This window comes from Mastomys coucha, unplaced genomic scaffold, assembly GCF_008632895.1.
Source record: "Mastomys coucha isolate ucsf_1 unplaced genomic scaffold, UCSF_Mcou_1 pScaffold21, whole genome shotgun sequence".
Lineage (NCBI taxonomy): Eukaryota > Metazoa > Chordata > Mammalia > Rodentia > Muridae > Mastomys > Mastomys coucha.
The window spans coordinates 117808923-117825463 of NW_022196904.1; the positions used below are offsets into that span (position 1 = coordinate 117808923).

The following is a 16541-nucleotide window of genomic DNA, read 5'->3' on the forward strand; positions in this document are numbered from 1 at the left end:
AAACACAGACAGACAGCATGCACCCCACTACAGAGGGATGAAAATACAGACAGAACACTAACCACACTACGTGCAGATGAGAAAGTATCCAAATTGATCTTTAAAGGGAACAAATCCTGGCCATTCAGTGATGGCTTATACCTTTAATTACATCACTAGGAGATGGAGGCAGGAACTCTATATGAGTTCCAGAGCAGGCAGTGCTACACAGAGAAACCCTGTCTGGAAAAACCAACCCCACCAAAACCACAAGGAAAACCAAACCAAACAAACCAAAAAGAACCAAAAAGGCAACCCTAGGATGCAGATCAGCACAGAGTGCTCGGTCTTGGCAGTAGGAGTTGTTAACACAGCAATTTCCATTCACTGCTGCTGGAGAGCAGAATCCAGTCTGGCAGTTTGTCACTAAGCTAAATATAGTCCTATCACACTGCCCTAGCAATGCATACTATGGACTTTGGATGATAACATGTTAACGCCTATTTGTTTAAAAAAATATATACATTTGGGGCAGGGCCTTATGAATAGAGGCCATAGGACAACTTTTAAAATAGTCATTCATGTTATTTTATACGGAGATGTGGTACCTGAATATACATATACATACCATGTGGGAGCTGACAGAGGTCAGAAGAGGGCGTTAGAGCCTGTGGAACTGGTTACAGTTGCAGTTCCCATGTAGTTCCCATGTGACTCTAATCTGGGTTCTAGAGACCGAGCTCAGTTCATCAAGTTAGCAAGCACACTGAACCACCTCAGCTTGATAAGGATTTCCTAACTGTGACAAATATATTTCTCTGGGGCGAAACTTTACCATTTGGAGGAAGTGGAAATGTTACATAAAAAAATCTTTACCTTTCACTCAACTTTCCTGTGAACTTAAAAAAACAATTCTAAATAAATTGCTCAAAAACTGTAAAAGCAACAAAAATTAAAATGGATAGAAAAGTCTCAAATGATTATAAAAGCAAATAGTGTTTAGAATAGTAGTGTTCTAGGTTATAAACAGTAATAGTTGATATTTGGCTGCCCCTTCCCAAAGTGCTGGAGATGACACCTGGGTCTCAAACACCGTGAGGATATGCTCCATCACAAAGCTACTACCCTCAATCCTGACCTTCTTTTACCCAAACTTTTGCTTATTTAAAAATAGAGTCTCACTATATAGCCCAGGCTGGCCTTGAAATTGGTGGTCTTCCTGCTTCCATCTCTTGAGTGGATTCCAGATGTATGTGTATGAACCCATAGGAAAATGGGTGTCATTTTTTGACAGCTGTCTTTTGAAACAGGGACTTGTGCTAACCCAGAGTTTACCAAGTAAGCCAGGACCCAAATGCAAATACAGGCACAAACATAAAAGCTAGGTATAGCCATGAGCCTATAATCCCAGCAGTGGAGGGAGACAGGCAGATTCTAGGAACTGGTCAGTCAGCCCCCCTAGCCAAAGCTGCCAAACTGTGGGTCTAGTGAGAGACCCTGCCTCAAGAGAGTAAGATAGAGAGTGACTTGATAGAGCAGGATACCCCAGTCATTCTTTGATGTCTGTTCTATGTGTATGCAGTCAGACAGACAGACAGACAGACAGACAGACAGACACAGACACACACACCACCCTCAATAATAAAATAGAAAAAAGTCATAGCAGTCAAGACTACTACAGTTCTGGCATGGAGAGGGATCACACAGACCACTGAGTGGAATTGAAATAAAACACACTTTACCATCAACTGGTTTTTAACAAATGTGCCAAAACTATAATAAGGAAAAGACAGTCTCTTCAACAAATTAGACGGGGAAAGCTGGACAGCTATATGCAAAAGAATGACCTACGTACCTCATATTATATTATAAAACAAAACAAAACAACAACAAAATCACAACAAAATGGGCAAATACACAGACACCCAAAAATTTTAAAAAAGGAAAATAAATAAGACTTTATCAAAATTAAAAACTCATGGCCACACTGCTGAGGGTGAGAAAATTCCTTGGCTATGCTTGTGGACTAGAAAGAGAAGAAAACAAAATTCCACAATTCAACAAGAAAAAGGATAACTAAAACCTCTGCCTAAGGTAGTGACACATGTCTTTATTTCCAGCACTGGAAGGCAGAAACAAGTGGATCTCTGTGAGTTCGAGGCCAGCCTGGTCTACAAAACAAGTTCCAGGATAACCAGAGCCATTTATACAAAGAAACACTGTCTACAAAACAAACAAACAAAAAAAACAAAATGCCTTGCCTACATAGTAAGTCTGGGGCTGGCCAAGAATACATGATACCTGGTTTAAAAAGAAATAGTCTGGGACGTAGCTCATCTGCTAGAGTAGTACCTGCTAGAGCAGGTACACAGCCTGGAGTACATGAAATACTGCCTCCACACTCACCATCTGCAAAGGACTTGAACATGGTCTAGGAATGCACTCACTATGTGTGGTTCAGACTGGCCTCAGACTGACCTGCAGCAAACCAACCTTTCTCCTGTCACCTTCCAAGGGCTGAGCTTACAGGCATTCAACACTACATACATATTCTCAACAGACATTTCTTCAAAGAGAATACCCAAATGTCAATATACAAGATGTTATTTGTTATTAGTGAAATTAAGATAAGATCCCAGCAGCACACACACTACAACTGGAACAATGTAGAGATCAGCACGGCCCCTGTAGTAAGGATGACAACGCAGATCTGTTAACTGTTCCATGTTTAAAGAAAAAATACCCCAGCGGTGTACAACCTCACTCCCACCCAAATGGCTATTATAAAAAATAAATCCCCGAGAAAAGATCTGGAGAGATCAGAATGTATGTGTCTTGGTTAGGGTTTTGACTGCTGTGATAAAACACCGTAACCAAAAGCAACTTGGGGAAGAAAGGGTTGATTTAATTCATCTTCCTGATTGTAGTCTATCATTCAGGGAAGTCAGAGCAGAAACTCAAGGCAGGAAATGATACAGAGGCCATGAAGGCATGAATGAAAAAACATAAATTTTAAAAATTATTTTTTAGCTTTTATGTACACGATGTCTTGCCTGAAGGTATGTCTGTGCACCATGTGTGTGCCTAGGGTTGTGAAGGCCAAAGGAGGGCATCACACCCTCAGGAACTGCGTTTACAGACAGGTGTGAACTGCCACGTGGGTGTTGAAAATCCAGCCTGGGTCTTCTGGAAGAGTAGCCAGTCACCAGTCCCTAAACAGAGTATTTACAATTACACACCGAGGAATATTATTTTTAGCTATAAAAAGAAGTTCAGTACAGGCGCACACTGCAACATGGATGATGCCTGAAAATATACTAAATGAAAGAAAGTAGCCCCGAAGGCCTCATGTCACATGACTTCTTAAATACAGAGGTTTGAGGTGACGGTTGCTGGAGTGCTGGAGTGTGTTGGGGGAGTGCTAGCAGCTTTGGGGTCCTTTCAAGGATGATGGAAATAATAATGGTGTTGTCCACTATAAAATACCAAAAACAAAACAAACAGAAAACCCAAACAAACAAAACCAAAAATGGCTAAAGATGGTTCTGTGGTTAAGGCTGCTTGCTGGTAAGCCTGATGACTTGAGTCTGATCTCTGGCGACCCACATAGTAGAAGGGAAAGAACCAATTCCAACAAGTTGTCCTCTGACCTCCACACATGACCTGTGCTCTCATTATCTCTCTCACACTAAATGTAATTTAAAAATACTAAAAACCATTGAATATTTATTTATATAATTTAGTAGTTATTAAATTTGAAGCCCCAACGTATAATACCCAGTAACACTCAGCTATATTCCCCAGCTTCTTTTTATTTTGAGATATTTTCATTAGTTGTCCAGGCAGGCCTTGAACTTAATCCTCCTGCCTCAACCTCTAGACATACACTCAAACATACACTCCTAAATTGTAAGTTTTATGTGAATTATATCTGAATTAAGAATGTTTTGCCACTTTAAAAAGCCACACACAAACCACTGGAAAGTAGGAACAGTTTAAATGTTTCAGTTTATAGCTTTAATCCCAGCTCTTGGGAGGCAGAGGCAGGTGTATGGATGTGAGTTTGAGGCCAGCCTGGTCTACACAGTGATATCCTGTCTTAAAAAATAAAATAAAGTAAATCAAATAAAAGGAGTTTCATTCAATGGGAGAACATACAATAACTTACTTAACAGATCTGCACTGGCCCTTCAACCACGTGTTGGTGTTTATTTATAACTTAAATACTCACACATTTTTTGCCATGGCTGTTCGATTCAGACTTCTTTGAAAATCTCCCCACTGTCAGGGCATGCCTCAACAGCCATGGCTGTCCTACACAACGCTCATGCCCATCAGAGCTAGCTAATCATGAGCTGACAGTAGAGTCTACCCTGGGCCAAGTAGATTCTCTATTCCTAGAATTTGGGGTAAGGTAAGTGTGGGATGGAACTGAGAACAAGTGAGTTTGATATGAAAGAGTAAAACAGCATACACAGAACTGAGTGCCTGCAGAGTTACCTGGATGTCCTCTTGCTTCTTAGTCCTAGCACTCGATTCTACTCGGTTCCTCAAAACACCCAGGCCCTTTCCTTGGGCTCCAGCCTTATCATAAATTACTCCTTAGTGTCTATCAAGAGCAGGGTGGTAGACAGAAGAGCTCCAAGCTGGGTTCAGACAAGATCGTGGACTGATGACAAGATCAGAGCAGCTTCTACTGATCTTATCACTGCTTTGAACTCTTGAAAACACTAGTGATTAGACTCACACTTCCTCCTTCACACACTTGCCAGCCTCACCCATTAGAATGAACCAAGGAACCAAAGTAAGCCACAAGTGAAAAGCCTAAAGCAAAGAGGCAGCTGGTTATAAGCAGCATTGAATCAGAGCAGTTGGGTGGCCAGTGGGATGGCTGAGTGAGAGAGAGAGAGAGAGAGAGCACTTGATGTCAAGCCTGATGATCACTGGAATCACATGGCACAGGGTGATTCCCACCAGCTGTCCTCTGGCCCTCACACACATGTGTGTGTTGTTAAGGGTAGGATTAGTGACCCACGTTTTTTAGTCCCAGCTACTTAGAAGTGAAAGGAGGGTCACTTGAACCCAAGAGGTGGACTCCAGCCTGGGTAAAATGACAGGAGCTGGTCTCAGAGTAAGTGGATATTAATTCAAGTTATTAATGTGATAACAAGTATTCTATTAAGTAAGTATAGTGATACATGGATATGATCCCAGCACTTGGAAAGCAGAGGCATCTTTGGTTAGTGAGCTGAAGGCCAACCTGAGCTACACAAAACACTGTCTCAACAAAACAAGGAAACAAATGAAAAATTAGAGGAAAACTAGAGTAAAAAGTATATCCTAGCACCCACAGAACATGGCTCACAACTGCTGTAACTTCTGGTATCCAAGAGCACCTGTCCATGTACATAAATCCTCACAGAGGTATGCACAAGTAGAGATAAAAACAGCTCAGAAGACGTACAGATAAAAGCCAGAAGAGCTGGTGCATGCCTGTAATCTCAAGACCAGCCTGGGCTATACAGTGTGCAGGGTACCAGAGGAGGAAAAAGGGTGTAGGTCATAATATACGCAGACACATAACGTCATTATATATTCAGGCCAACAGGAGTGCAGTGAGGTTTATTTGTAATCTCCACACACCAGAGGCTGAGGTAGAAAAATGGAGAATTCAAGGGCAACCTGGGGATACTAATGAAACTAAAACCCAAGGGGGGAAAGTCTCCAGAACCAACCGGAAGCCACTGGTTCTGGCATAGAAAGTGCAAGAGAGCCACCAAGGCTGTCGCAGAACAACGTGACTACAAGATCCTGGGCTATGACAGCAGTGTTAGAGATGAAGATTTCTGGACAGGATCAAGAGGAAATTAATATCTAACGCTGACACAATACATGCACCGAAGCTGGGTGTGGAGGAACATGCCAGCAAGGCCAGCTTCAATGGTCCACTCCCCACAGACCAAACGGTCTCCAACTTTTCATACATCGCCTTCAGTACTCTCATCATAAAGGTACCCAGTGTAATCACAGCCACAGGAAAGCAGAGCAGATCACACTTCCCTCCCAAAGAGACCTTCCAAGGAAAGCAATGACCTTCCCACAACATTCCACACGACTTATAAAATACTGCGGTATCTCTAACCCAATTCCATTTTTTCCTGTACTCTAAAGAGATGTGTGCCTTAGCATAACACTTAAGGAACAAAATATGCCAACAATCTCTTCACTCTGTATTACATTTGAAGCCACTTCATTCCTACAGCAAGCCCTGGGCAGTGGGGTAGTGAGCAGGAAGACTGGCTGGGCAAGGTGGCACACGCACTCTCCAAAGGATGAGGCAGGAGGATTTCCAAGAGCTCCAGCTAGGGCTAGACAAAATAAAGGGTAAGGAATTCTGGTTTCGGTCATTGGAACTTAACCCTTTAAGTCCCAATTTACCTATGCATTTGCACCTTCGGCCAGTGCAGTATTGAACCTTAGCTTGACATTTGGGAACCATTATCAGTCCCAACACGCCAGTTGCGTTCAATATTTTGAACTTCAATTACTAGCACTGAGTGAAGGGCTCTGCCTTCCAGGTGACAGAATCACAGGTAAGCAGCTTACATATACCCTTTAAAACCACCCGAGATTGCTAGGTATGAATCTGCTTCTCTCCACCTGCCCTGTACTCAGACCATTCATCAGGCCAGGCATGCATTCTACTATTGAGCTATAATACCCCAAGCCCATGTTTTACTCTTTCGTGGGCTTGCACATCCCTGCCCCTCTTTATGAGACTGTGTGTTCACTGGCTATATACTCTTAATGTCTACCCAGTCCTTCTACCTGCCGGCTTTAGTTTCACCCTGGGAAACTACCTGACTTAGTTAGAATTCTAGGTAAAATGAATGCGATCCTGGGAGAGCATTACTACAGAAAACACATTCCACGGAGACGGGTGGCTCAGGCCAGTCATTAAGCGCACCGAAATCAGGGATGTGAGTGGGAATCGGAGGTCTGGTTAACCAAAAAACTAACGATGACAATCACAACCAGATTTTACTCAGCTTGCCTACACAGCACTCTCGGCTCGCGTTCTATATCAACTCCTCTAAGTAGTTGAGCATTTCTAGCCAGCCCTGGTACAGGTAACAAGAGCAGACGGGTTCTAAAGTCAAACAGGGCAGAAAAAAAAAAAAAAAAAAGAAGCATTTTTCATTTCTCTCGGATGTCAAGGGAGTCATGTGGAAACAGAGTGAACTTGGTGTGCGAAGGATCGAGCATTCCCCTACACACACACACACACACACACACCGGAAGTTTTGAAATATCCCGCAGGCTCCCACAGGCAGTAGCTTTTCTCCGCGGCCGCTCGCTCTGAGTGAGGGCCCTCCGTGGGCAAGGGGACCTCTCCGTGTCCGCAGCACCCAGGCTAGGTAGGCCACCGGCCGGGAGCCAGGCCCTCAATCACAGCTAGTGCTCGCCGCTGCGTCCCCGCCGCCGGCGAGCCGGAGTCGGAGCCGGGCAGCGGGCAGGTGACCGGAGGCGGCGGCACCCGCGCTCGCGGCCACGCGAGCCCTCGGCGGTGACTCCCCCGGACCGTCGTCCGGAGTGCGGCCGCGCGGCAGGCCCGGTCGGTTCCGCAAACTCTGCTCCCCTCCCGGCCCGGCTCGCCTCGCGCCACTCACCGAAGAAGCCTTGCACGATCCCGAGCGGGTGGCTCAGCCAGTCTTCTCCACAGGGCATGGCGCTGAGGGCCGGGGCCAGCGCGGCCCGTGCGGCGCTTCTCTGCGGGCCGAGCGCGCTCGCAGCCCGGCTTCTCCTCGGGGGCTCGGCCGCTCCTCGTCCGGGCCCTCCCACGCGCGGGGGCGTCGCGAGCCGCGGGGCCTCCGCGCGTCTCGAGGAGGGGTGGCTGCGGTGACGGCGACGAGGGCCTCAAAGCTGCTGGCCGGCGACCGGAGGAGAGGAGACCGTCCCAGGCTCCACTTCTCACAATGGCGGGAAATCGCGGCCACGGACCGCGCTGCCAGCGACCTGGGTGGAGCTCGAGAAGGAGGGGCGGCGAGAGCGTGCTGCGCACTCCCGGACAGGAGGGAGTGGGCGGGGCGGGCGGCCATTTTGGAGACGGGTACAGATCGGGCAATCCCGGGGCCGCCATCTTGGAGATGGGCAGAGGAAGGCTACTGTGCTTGGTACCAGTGGTCACCTTGTGCGCGTCTGGTGGCAAACTCCATCAGGGTGCTTCATTGACTCAAAGTTTGAGTCCTTGCACATGGAACAAAAGACACAAGTTCAGCCAACCTCGAGTCATCTCTGAGCAAAATTAAGGGTTGAAACTCTGTTTGGCGTCTGATCATCTGATCTCCTTGCCAGCCTCTTGTGTCTGGTGGTAGAACTCTACTAAGGTGCCCTGCCCAAAATCCTGTATAAGAACTTGCCCCCAGCTCAATGAGTTCTTCCTGAACGATTTAATCAAGGAGGCTGTGTAGCCTTTGTGGGCATCTCAATATGGCCAAGGAACTGTCAAGTGCTCTGAACTCTCTCCTAGCCTAACCTTAAAACACCCAGATGCCCTCTGCTTCCAACTTGGCAATTAGGGAGCTATGGCAAGATACCTGTACAGCATACAGATCAGAATACTCTTACAATGCAGACCCAGAAGGGCCTAGAGAATTTAGGAACTGTCAAGTTTTCATAGCAAAGACATTTTCCCTGTGTATGGGATATGTCTTGGAAAACCCTGGTTTCATCATCTATACCTACTTGGCTGTAAAAAAGGTAGTGGTGATCTGAAGGGAATCTAGAAAGTAGATAGCTGAAGAATAAGAACTTCTCGGTGGTAGAACGCTTGCCTGCCATGTAAGAGACACCTGGATTTAATCCCTCGCAAGGGTTCAAAGAGGGAGATATGGCAACAGATGAACAGAGGCAGCGACTACTGAACCCAGAAACCTCTGTAGGGCAGAAGGGAAGGAACCAAACCTGCCCCTCTGCCTCTGTTGGCCCCTGGAGGGAAAGTATCTTTAAGTCATAGTACTTGGGATATAGGTAAGGAAAGGCAGGAGTTCACAGCCAGCCTTGGCTAGACACCCAATTTGAGGCCAGCCTGAGCCATATATGACCCTGTCTCAAAAACAAATAGATAAATATTACGAGCCCCACAGTGATGGCCCATGCCTTTAATCCTATCAATTAGGAGGCAGTAGTAGGAAGATCTCTGAGTTTGATGCCAGTCTGGTCTACACAGAGAGTTCTAGGACAGCCAGGGATACACAGGTTTTCAAGAAACCCTGTCTTGAAAGAATAATTAAGTTCATGAACATGTGTGCCACAAGTTTATGAACAACTGGGGGAAGGTAGTTGAATTGTTTAGAATGTGAGGTTTTACAGCAGTCATCCACAAAGAACAATAACTGTAGAGAAATCACAGAAGAAAGAAGTTCTTAGTTCCCAAAGGCAACAAGCTGCAGGAAATCAAAATAGGAAAGATTCATGGTAGACCAGTATATAAAATCTTTCCACTTCTGGCTTGATAAGAATCTAAAGCTCTTGCAAGTGATTAGCATCTGTGTTTTCTGGTAGAAAGGGGAAGGAAGATGCCTTGAAACCCTATACCCTGCCTTTGTACGGCAGGAGTTTTTCTTCTGTGTGGTTCTGTTCAGTTGCCTTCAACTCAAGATATTCTTTATGCCAAAGTGGCATGGTTTGGAGTGGCTCCCTGATTAGCTTTGGGATGAAAGAGGAAACTGGGACTTGGCATTTCAATATGACTTTTAAGTCTGGCTTTTGTGAGTTGAGAAACTAATAACAAGGCTAGGACAATGTAGTTGTTTGAATGAGAATGGTCTTCATAGGCTCAAAGGTTTGAACACTTGATCCCCAGTTGGCAGAACTGTTCAGGAAGGATTAGAAGGAATGGTCTTGTTGGAGGAGATATGTCATGTGGGCAGGCTTAGCTTTAGAAACCTCCCACCACTCAGTGTGCACTCTCTGCCGTCTGTTTTCAGATTATGATGTGAGATCTCAGCTGTTCCTGCCACCATGTCTTTGCCACCATGTCTTTGTCCTGCAATTATAGACTCTGACCCTATAAAACTATAACCCAATTACCCAATTAAAATCTTCTTCTTCTTCTTCTTCTTCTTTTTTTTTTTTTTTTTTTTTTTTTTTTTTTTTTTTTTGGTTTTTTGAGACAGGCTTTCTCTGTGTAGCCCTGGCTGTCCTGGAATTCATTCTTTAGACCAGGCTGGCCTCGAACTCAGAAATCTGCCTGCCTCTGCCTCCCAAGTGTTGGGACTAAAGGCTTGCAACACCACCGCCCGGCCCAATTAGAAATCTTTATAAGTTTTCTTAATCATAGTATTTTATCACAACAATAGAAAAGTAATTACAAAAGACAGATGATATCACCACTTCATCCATTCTCTCAGTACAGAGAAGAGCCATGTTCTTGGAATTGAATGGGGGAAATTTCACATTTTAGGTCTGTGCCTCATAATGTACAAATTAAAGCCATGTGCTAAGATATCTGGCTTTAGAGATTCTATCTATCCATCCATCTCTCTCTCTCTCTCTCTCTCTCTCTCTCTCTCTCCTCATTTAGCCTAAGTTTCCTTGGCACTCACTCTGTAGCCCAGGCTGAGCTCCATCTCCAGTGTTCATCAGTGGGTCCTTCATTGGGAAGAGTGCAGTCATGAAGGGACCTGATTAGAAGGTCACTCAGGGCATGCCCGTAAAAGGTATATCTCATTCTGGGCCCCTTTCTGTCATTTTTCTCTTCATAATCATTATTACAGTTTTTTTCCCTTCTTGTTGTGATCTAAAATAAAAAATATATGTTGAAGTTGGAATTTAGGCTTTTCTAAGGTAATCATGTATAAGGGGAGTCATCAGAAAAGAGATCCCTGTGCTTATGAATTCTGTTTGTTTGTTGTTTTGTAGAGACATGGTTTCTCATTGTATAGCGCTGGCCATCTTGGAACTCACTCTGTAGACAAGGCTGGCCCCAAACTCACTGAGATCTTCCTCCTGTGTGCTGGGATTAAAGCTGTGCAACACCACAGCAGGGCTGGACCTCTGGGATCCCTGCACTCATAAAGAGGCTTAAGGCACTAGTGTTTAGGTTTCAACTTTAGTTTTTCTTTCTCAGGGAAGCTTTTTTTTTTTAGATTTATTTATTATTATAATTAAGTACACTGTAGCTGTCTTCAGACACACCAGAAGAAGGCGTCAGATCTCATTACAGGTGGTTGTGAGCCACCACGTGGTTGCTGGGATTTGAACTCAGGACCTTTGGAAGAGCAATCAGTGCTCTTACCTGCTGAGCCATCTCACCAGCCCCTCAGGGAAGCTTTTTATTTCTTAAGTGTTTTGCTAATGATCTGATGGAGAGAGAGATTCGTGCTCACTCTTCCAAGAATGTTTAGGTCTCTGTCCCGGATGGTGTTAATCTTCCAGGAAACACACTTAAGGAAAACCTGCAGTTTATTATTGTTTTGTGTTTAATTGTTTTGCCAGATTGTAAACCCAAAAAGGAACGATTTTTGGGTCTGTTTCATACATCACTCTCTGGTATACAGTTCTTGGCCTTGCTTATTTATGATAAAGAGAATTTTCTTGACCTACTTCTAGTCTAGCATGGCTCTTAGCAGTTTGAGGCCTTGTTATCTACGACTCACCAGAAGTGTCCCCACTACTATGCCCTGTACCCCTTGGTGCCGTTGAAATGCTTGTCAAGGGAAATTCAGCACCGCCAGAATTTACTGTTTTTATTCCAGTCAAAACCTGGTAGTAGGCAGATAGGTCCCTGAACCCTAAATCACAGCATTAACGCTAGAGTGTTGCAATTATACATCTTTTCTCTGCCCCCTTGAAACATAAATCGTCTACCACTTGGAACTGTCTTGCCAAAAGCACTTTTTGTTGGTGCACACATTCAAGGAGATAGTAGCCTGGAGTGGTGGGAACACTCCTTTTAAGCACTTGGGAAGAAGAGGCAGACAGACCTCTTGAAAACTTATCTCAAAAAAAAAAAAAAAAAAAAAAAAAAAAAAAAAAAAAAAAAAAAGGAATCCAGCCGATAGTAGTTCTTACTTCCAATTCTTTTTACTGCCTGTCATAAAGATATAAGACTTGCTGTGTGTGGTGATATTAATCTCAGAACTGGGAGAGCTGAGGCAGGAGCATAAAGGCCAGTCTGGGCTGCATAGAGAGATCCTGCCTCGCAAGCAAGCAAATAAACCAACCAACCAAAAACAGATACCCCATGAGAAACCCAGGGCGTCCAGAACATCTCTGAATCTGCGACTTCAAGCGTCAATTAACTCTAGGATTCGGAACCCTCGTCGGGCACACCCCTCCCTGCAGTGATGCTAGAGGCTGGCCTAGTCTCGCGAGGCTGACGTTGTCACGTGATAGGCTTGGGTCTGAAGCCGAATCCACCTTATTGATTTTGGGCGGCGTCAGCTTCCGGAAGAAAACCAGTCCTTGAGCTGCTGCCCTGTGGCCCCCTTGCGCAAGTGCGGAAGTGCGGTGGCATCCTCGGTGACCGGTTTCCGGTCTGTGTGCGGCACCGGGCTCTCAGAGCCACGTAACGGACGGGGGTCTGCAGCCATGGCGGATAGGAAGGCTAACGGTGGCGGAGCGTCCGCCTCCTCCTCAGGCACTAACTTACTCTTCTCCTCCTCGGCCACGGAGTTCAGCTTCAACGTGCCCTTCATCCCCGTCACGCAGGTCGCCGCCTCCCCAGCTTCCCTGCTATTACCCGGAGGTAGTGAGCCGAGGGCGCTTGGGGGCCAGTGTGTGTCCTGGGAGGCGGGTGGGACAGGAGCCGCTGGCTTGCCGGGGTCCGCAGTGACCAGCTTCCAGAGGGCCAGGGACTGGAGGATCCTGGAGGAGGGGCCCAGTTGATGAGACTTGGAAGTCCTGTCATTGCGCAACTGTTTGTTGAACACCCACTGCTTGCTGGTGCTGGCAGAAAACGCAGCTAAATTAGACAGTTACCCATTGCTAGAATACCGTAAGCTGTTCTCTTACTGGGATACACCGGTGATAGGGCAGGACATCACCTAGGAGACAGTAAGTTATCTCCAGAGGGGACAATGCCTCTCTTGTACTATTAACTCTCTCCTAGTGAAAGACCCCTCAGTTAGAGAAGGGCGCCTGCTAGGATAGAAGCACTTTCTACTAGCTTTGGTATGTAGTATCTGAAGTACAGGTACAGAATGTATTTCTCATTTTTCACTTCCTTTGAGTTTTTCCTTGTTCTCTTAGGCCCTACACCTGCTTTCACCTCCTGCTTTTGATTATGCTCTGTGTATTATCTGGGAGGACTGATTTTCTCTCTCTCTCTCTCTCTCTCTCTCTCTCTCTCTCTCTCTCTCTCTCTCTGAGAAAACTGGTGGCTAGGAGCACAGACGGTGTTCAGACCTGGCCCTGCCATTGCTGTGTGGCCTCACATGCATAACATTTTACCTGTCTGCTGCTTAGATTTCATGTTTTCAGCCTCTGTCCCTGGGTTTGAGAGCAGGGTCACTCTTTGTCGTACTGACTGTCCTGGAACTCACTGTGTAGAGCAGGCTGGCCTCAAACTTAAAGGATCCACCTGCCTCTGCCTGTGCCTCTGCCTCTGAGCGCTGGGATTAAAGGCATTCATCACTATGCCCAGGCTCATTTTTGTAGCGTTCTGAATGTAGTGCCCCACACATATCGTTGTGTAAATACTTGGGAACTAAGTACCCTGCCCCTCCACGTGTACTGTGAGCTTCTTAGCTGTTTTCATTTTCAGGGTCTTGTCTTTTAGTGCCTAGCACATAGGTCCTTGTTAAGTGCTGAACTTTTCCCACGAAATAATTCCTGCTTGGAAGACTAAGAGAAGTTTCCCGGAGAAGGGAAGAAAGACAAGCTGAAGGCATGTGTATTTGCAGGTTCTCCTTTCTGTCACATTTCTTCTTGGTGCTTCAAGCTGACATGTACTGCTTACTGGCCTTACACTGGCCTACCAGGCCAGGGTGTAAGCTTTGTCCAAGCAGGGGCTAGCCGAATGCCTAGAATGCAGAATATCTAGTGAGTGTTTGTTGAGCGAGTGGGGGGATGGATTCCAAGAGTGCCCCTGCCTCCTGGAAGCAGTGGTGTTGAGAGGTTAAGTGCTGCTTTCTCTGGTGAAGACTTGAGGCCAGAGCAGAGTGCTGTGGAAGGATCCAGGACATCAGTGAGGCTCTCGTGCCTTGGGTTTTTCAGATCGTTCTCGGCCTCCAGAGTGTTGCTTGATTCATGCTCATTTTCCTTGATGTATAATATTAACTTGTGTGTGTTATTGTCAGTGCTTGACATTCCTATTTTCTTCTTCAAGTTTTTGTTAATTTTATGTGCATTGGTGTTTTGCCTGCATGTGTCCCCATGTGGGGGTGTTGGACCCCCTGGAACTGGAAGTTACAGACAGTTGTGAGCTGCCATGTGGGTGCTGGGAATTGAATCCAGGTCCTCTGATAGAGCAGCTAGTGGTCTTAACCACTTGAGCCATCTCTCCAGCTCAACATTTCTGTTTTCAGCTTTAAGATAAGTATACCAATCTTTAGATTTATTCATTTATTAATTACTTTTTGAGGCGTGGTGTCATTTTGTAGCTCAGGGTAACCTGGAACCTGAGGCAGACCTCTTGTTTTAGTCTCCTAGGTGCTGTGACTACAGATATGAGCCACCATTCCCAGCTTTATATTTTTTTTAAGAAATTCTTAAAAGTTTATTTTTACTATTTTAAAAAATAGTTCTTTATGGGTATGTCTGTTTTTGTGTCCATACACATGAGTGTAGTTGCTCTTAGAGGCCAGAGACTCTGATTGTCCCTGGAGCTGGAGTTGCAGGTGGGTGTGAGCTATCTGACCCGGGTGCTGGGAGACAGATTAGGGCCATCTGTAAGAGCCATGGTCTTACAGATGTGTAGGAGCAGCACATGCGTGTAATCACTGAGCTAACTCTCCAGCCCCATCTTGAAACCTCTTGTTTCTTAGATGCAAACTTATTTTTTGTGAGAGCATAAATAGGTTGTTGAACTACCATTCCGTAACAAGCATTTTTCTTTCTTTTTTTTCTTTTTTTGAGTCAGGATCCCTCTGTTATGTAGCTCTGGCTGCCCCGGAACTCTCTGTTGTAAACCAGACTGATCTTGAACTTACAGAGATCCACCTTCCTCTGCCTCCTGAGTGTATAACAAGTATTTTCTACACTTAAGGTTTCTTCATTAGAGTTCTCTTCAGAGCATTTCCAGAGACAGAGGAGATCCCATCTCCTTGAAAGCAACAGTTAATCACATCAGTGGAAGAGACACACAGGAAGCAGAAATGAACTGAGCAGTGTCTTTGTCAGGCCTTGTTGCAGATGTCACGGTAGCATGGAACAGCGAGTTCTGCCGTCTTCCTCAGTTCTGCCTCTTCCTTAGACCAGCGTATACATACACACAACACTGGCTTTCAGAAGCTATTGTAGTTCAGGTTAAAAACAACTGCAGATGGATGGGTCGGCCACTGTGGGCACTGTGAGTCCCAGCTGGTGGAATGGAGGGATGATGTCCCTTACAGGCCTCAGAATCTTTTTTTTTTTTTTTTTTGGTTTTTCGAGACAGGGTTTCTCTGTGTAGCCCTGGCTGTGCTGGTACTCACTCTGTAGACCAGGCTGGCCTTGAACTCAGAAATCTGTCTGCCTCTGCCTCCCAAGTGCAGGGCTTAAAGGCATGCGCCACCACCACCACCACCACCACCACCACCACCACCGCCCAGTTGGTCTCAGAATCTTAAAGAAAATGATCTGAGTGGAGTTTGAAGGAACAATAGAGGAATCTGGAGATGAGGAACAATTTGCAGGCTTGGCAAGAGTTGTCGATGTTCAGTATGGGGCAGAATGGACCCCTTTCCTCTCCTCTGCATTCTGTCCTTCCACCCTCCACTTGTCTTCATGCCTAGCGTGCATGCAGGACATTAGCCTAGGTGGCTGTGGGCCTCATAGACTATCCTAAACCTTCATTGAACTCTGTGGAGAGCCTTTGAAGGGTTTTTGTTGCTGAGGGTCTCTATGCAGCTCTGACTGGCCTAGAAGTAAGGAATTAGGAAGTGCTCCTAGGGTAAAGCTTGGAGTGTGTTGAGGTCAGTATTTTATGATTGGTGCTAATTTGAAAAAGGTTTCTTGGACCAAGTCAGTCTCAAGTTCTCTTACTGGGTGAGAGATTCCACAAAAGGCTCGTCATTATTAGGGATGAACATAGTCCTAGTGAGGTTCACAGGACTAGAGAGTGATGGAGTTGGAGTATGTGTTAGAAAAGCAGAAGGCTGGAGCAGAGGGAGCCCTGGGCAGGAAGGTATTTTCTCTTGAGTAATGAAGAAACTGCTGTTAAGAATATTTTCCTTTTTCTGTTTTTTTTTTTTTTTTTTTTTTTTTCTAAATTCTGGATATGGTGGTGCACAGCTTTGTTTGATTCTAGCATTTAGGAAGAGGCAGGTGGATTTCTGAGTTCAAAGCCATCCTGGTCTACAGAGTGAGTTCCAGGACAGCCAGGGCTACGTAGTTGAAGCCCTGTCTTGAAAATAGTT

At 45.6% G+C, this 16541-nt stretch overlaps 2 protein-coding genes across 4 annotated transcripts in view; one reads left to right on the forward strand and one right to left on the reverse strand.

Moving 5' to 3' along the window:
* Positions 1-8021, reverse strand: part of Mcmbp (minichromosome maintenance complex binding protein) — a 42228-nt gene extending 34207 nt beyond the window's left edge. The window contains exon 1 of one of the 2 annotated variants that reach the window (XM_031388492.1): positions 7650-8021. In XM_031388492.1, the coding sequence (XP_031244352.1) occupies positions 7650-7707 (58 nt within the window). In that variant the 5' untranslated portion in view covers positions 7708-8021. Of the gene's footprint in view, positions 1-7275; positions 7533-7649 lie in introns of those variants that run through there. The other variant, XM_031388494.1, reaches the window with a different exon arrangement.
* Positions 8022-12459: 4438 nt separating this feature from the next.
* The window catches only part of Sec23ip (SEC23 interacting protein), a 52534-nt gene continuing 48452 nt past the window's right edge, over positions 12460-16541 (forward strand). Inside the window, exon 1 of one of the 2 annotated variants that reach the window (XM_031388496.1) lies at positions 12460-12730. In XM_031388496.1, coding sequence (XP_031244356.1) covers positions 12574-12730 — 157 coding nt within the window. In that variant the 5' untranslated portion in view covers positions 12460-12573. The remainder of the gene's footprint in view (positions 12731-16541) is intronic. The other variant, XM_031388495.1, reaches the window with a different exon arrangement.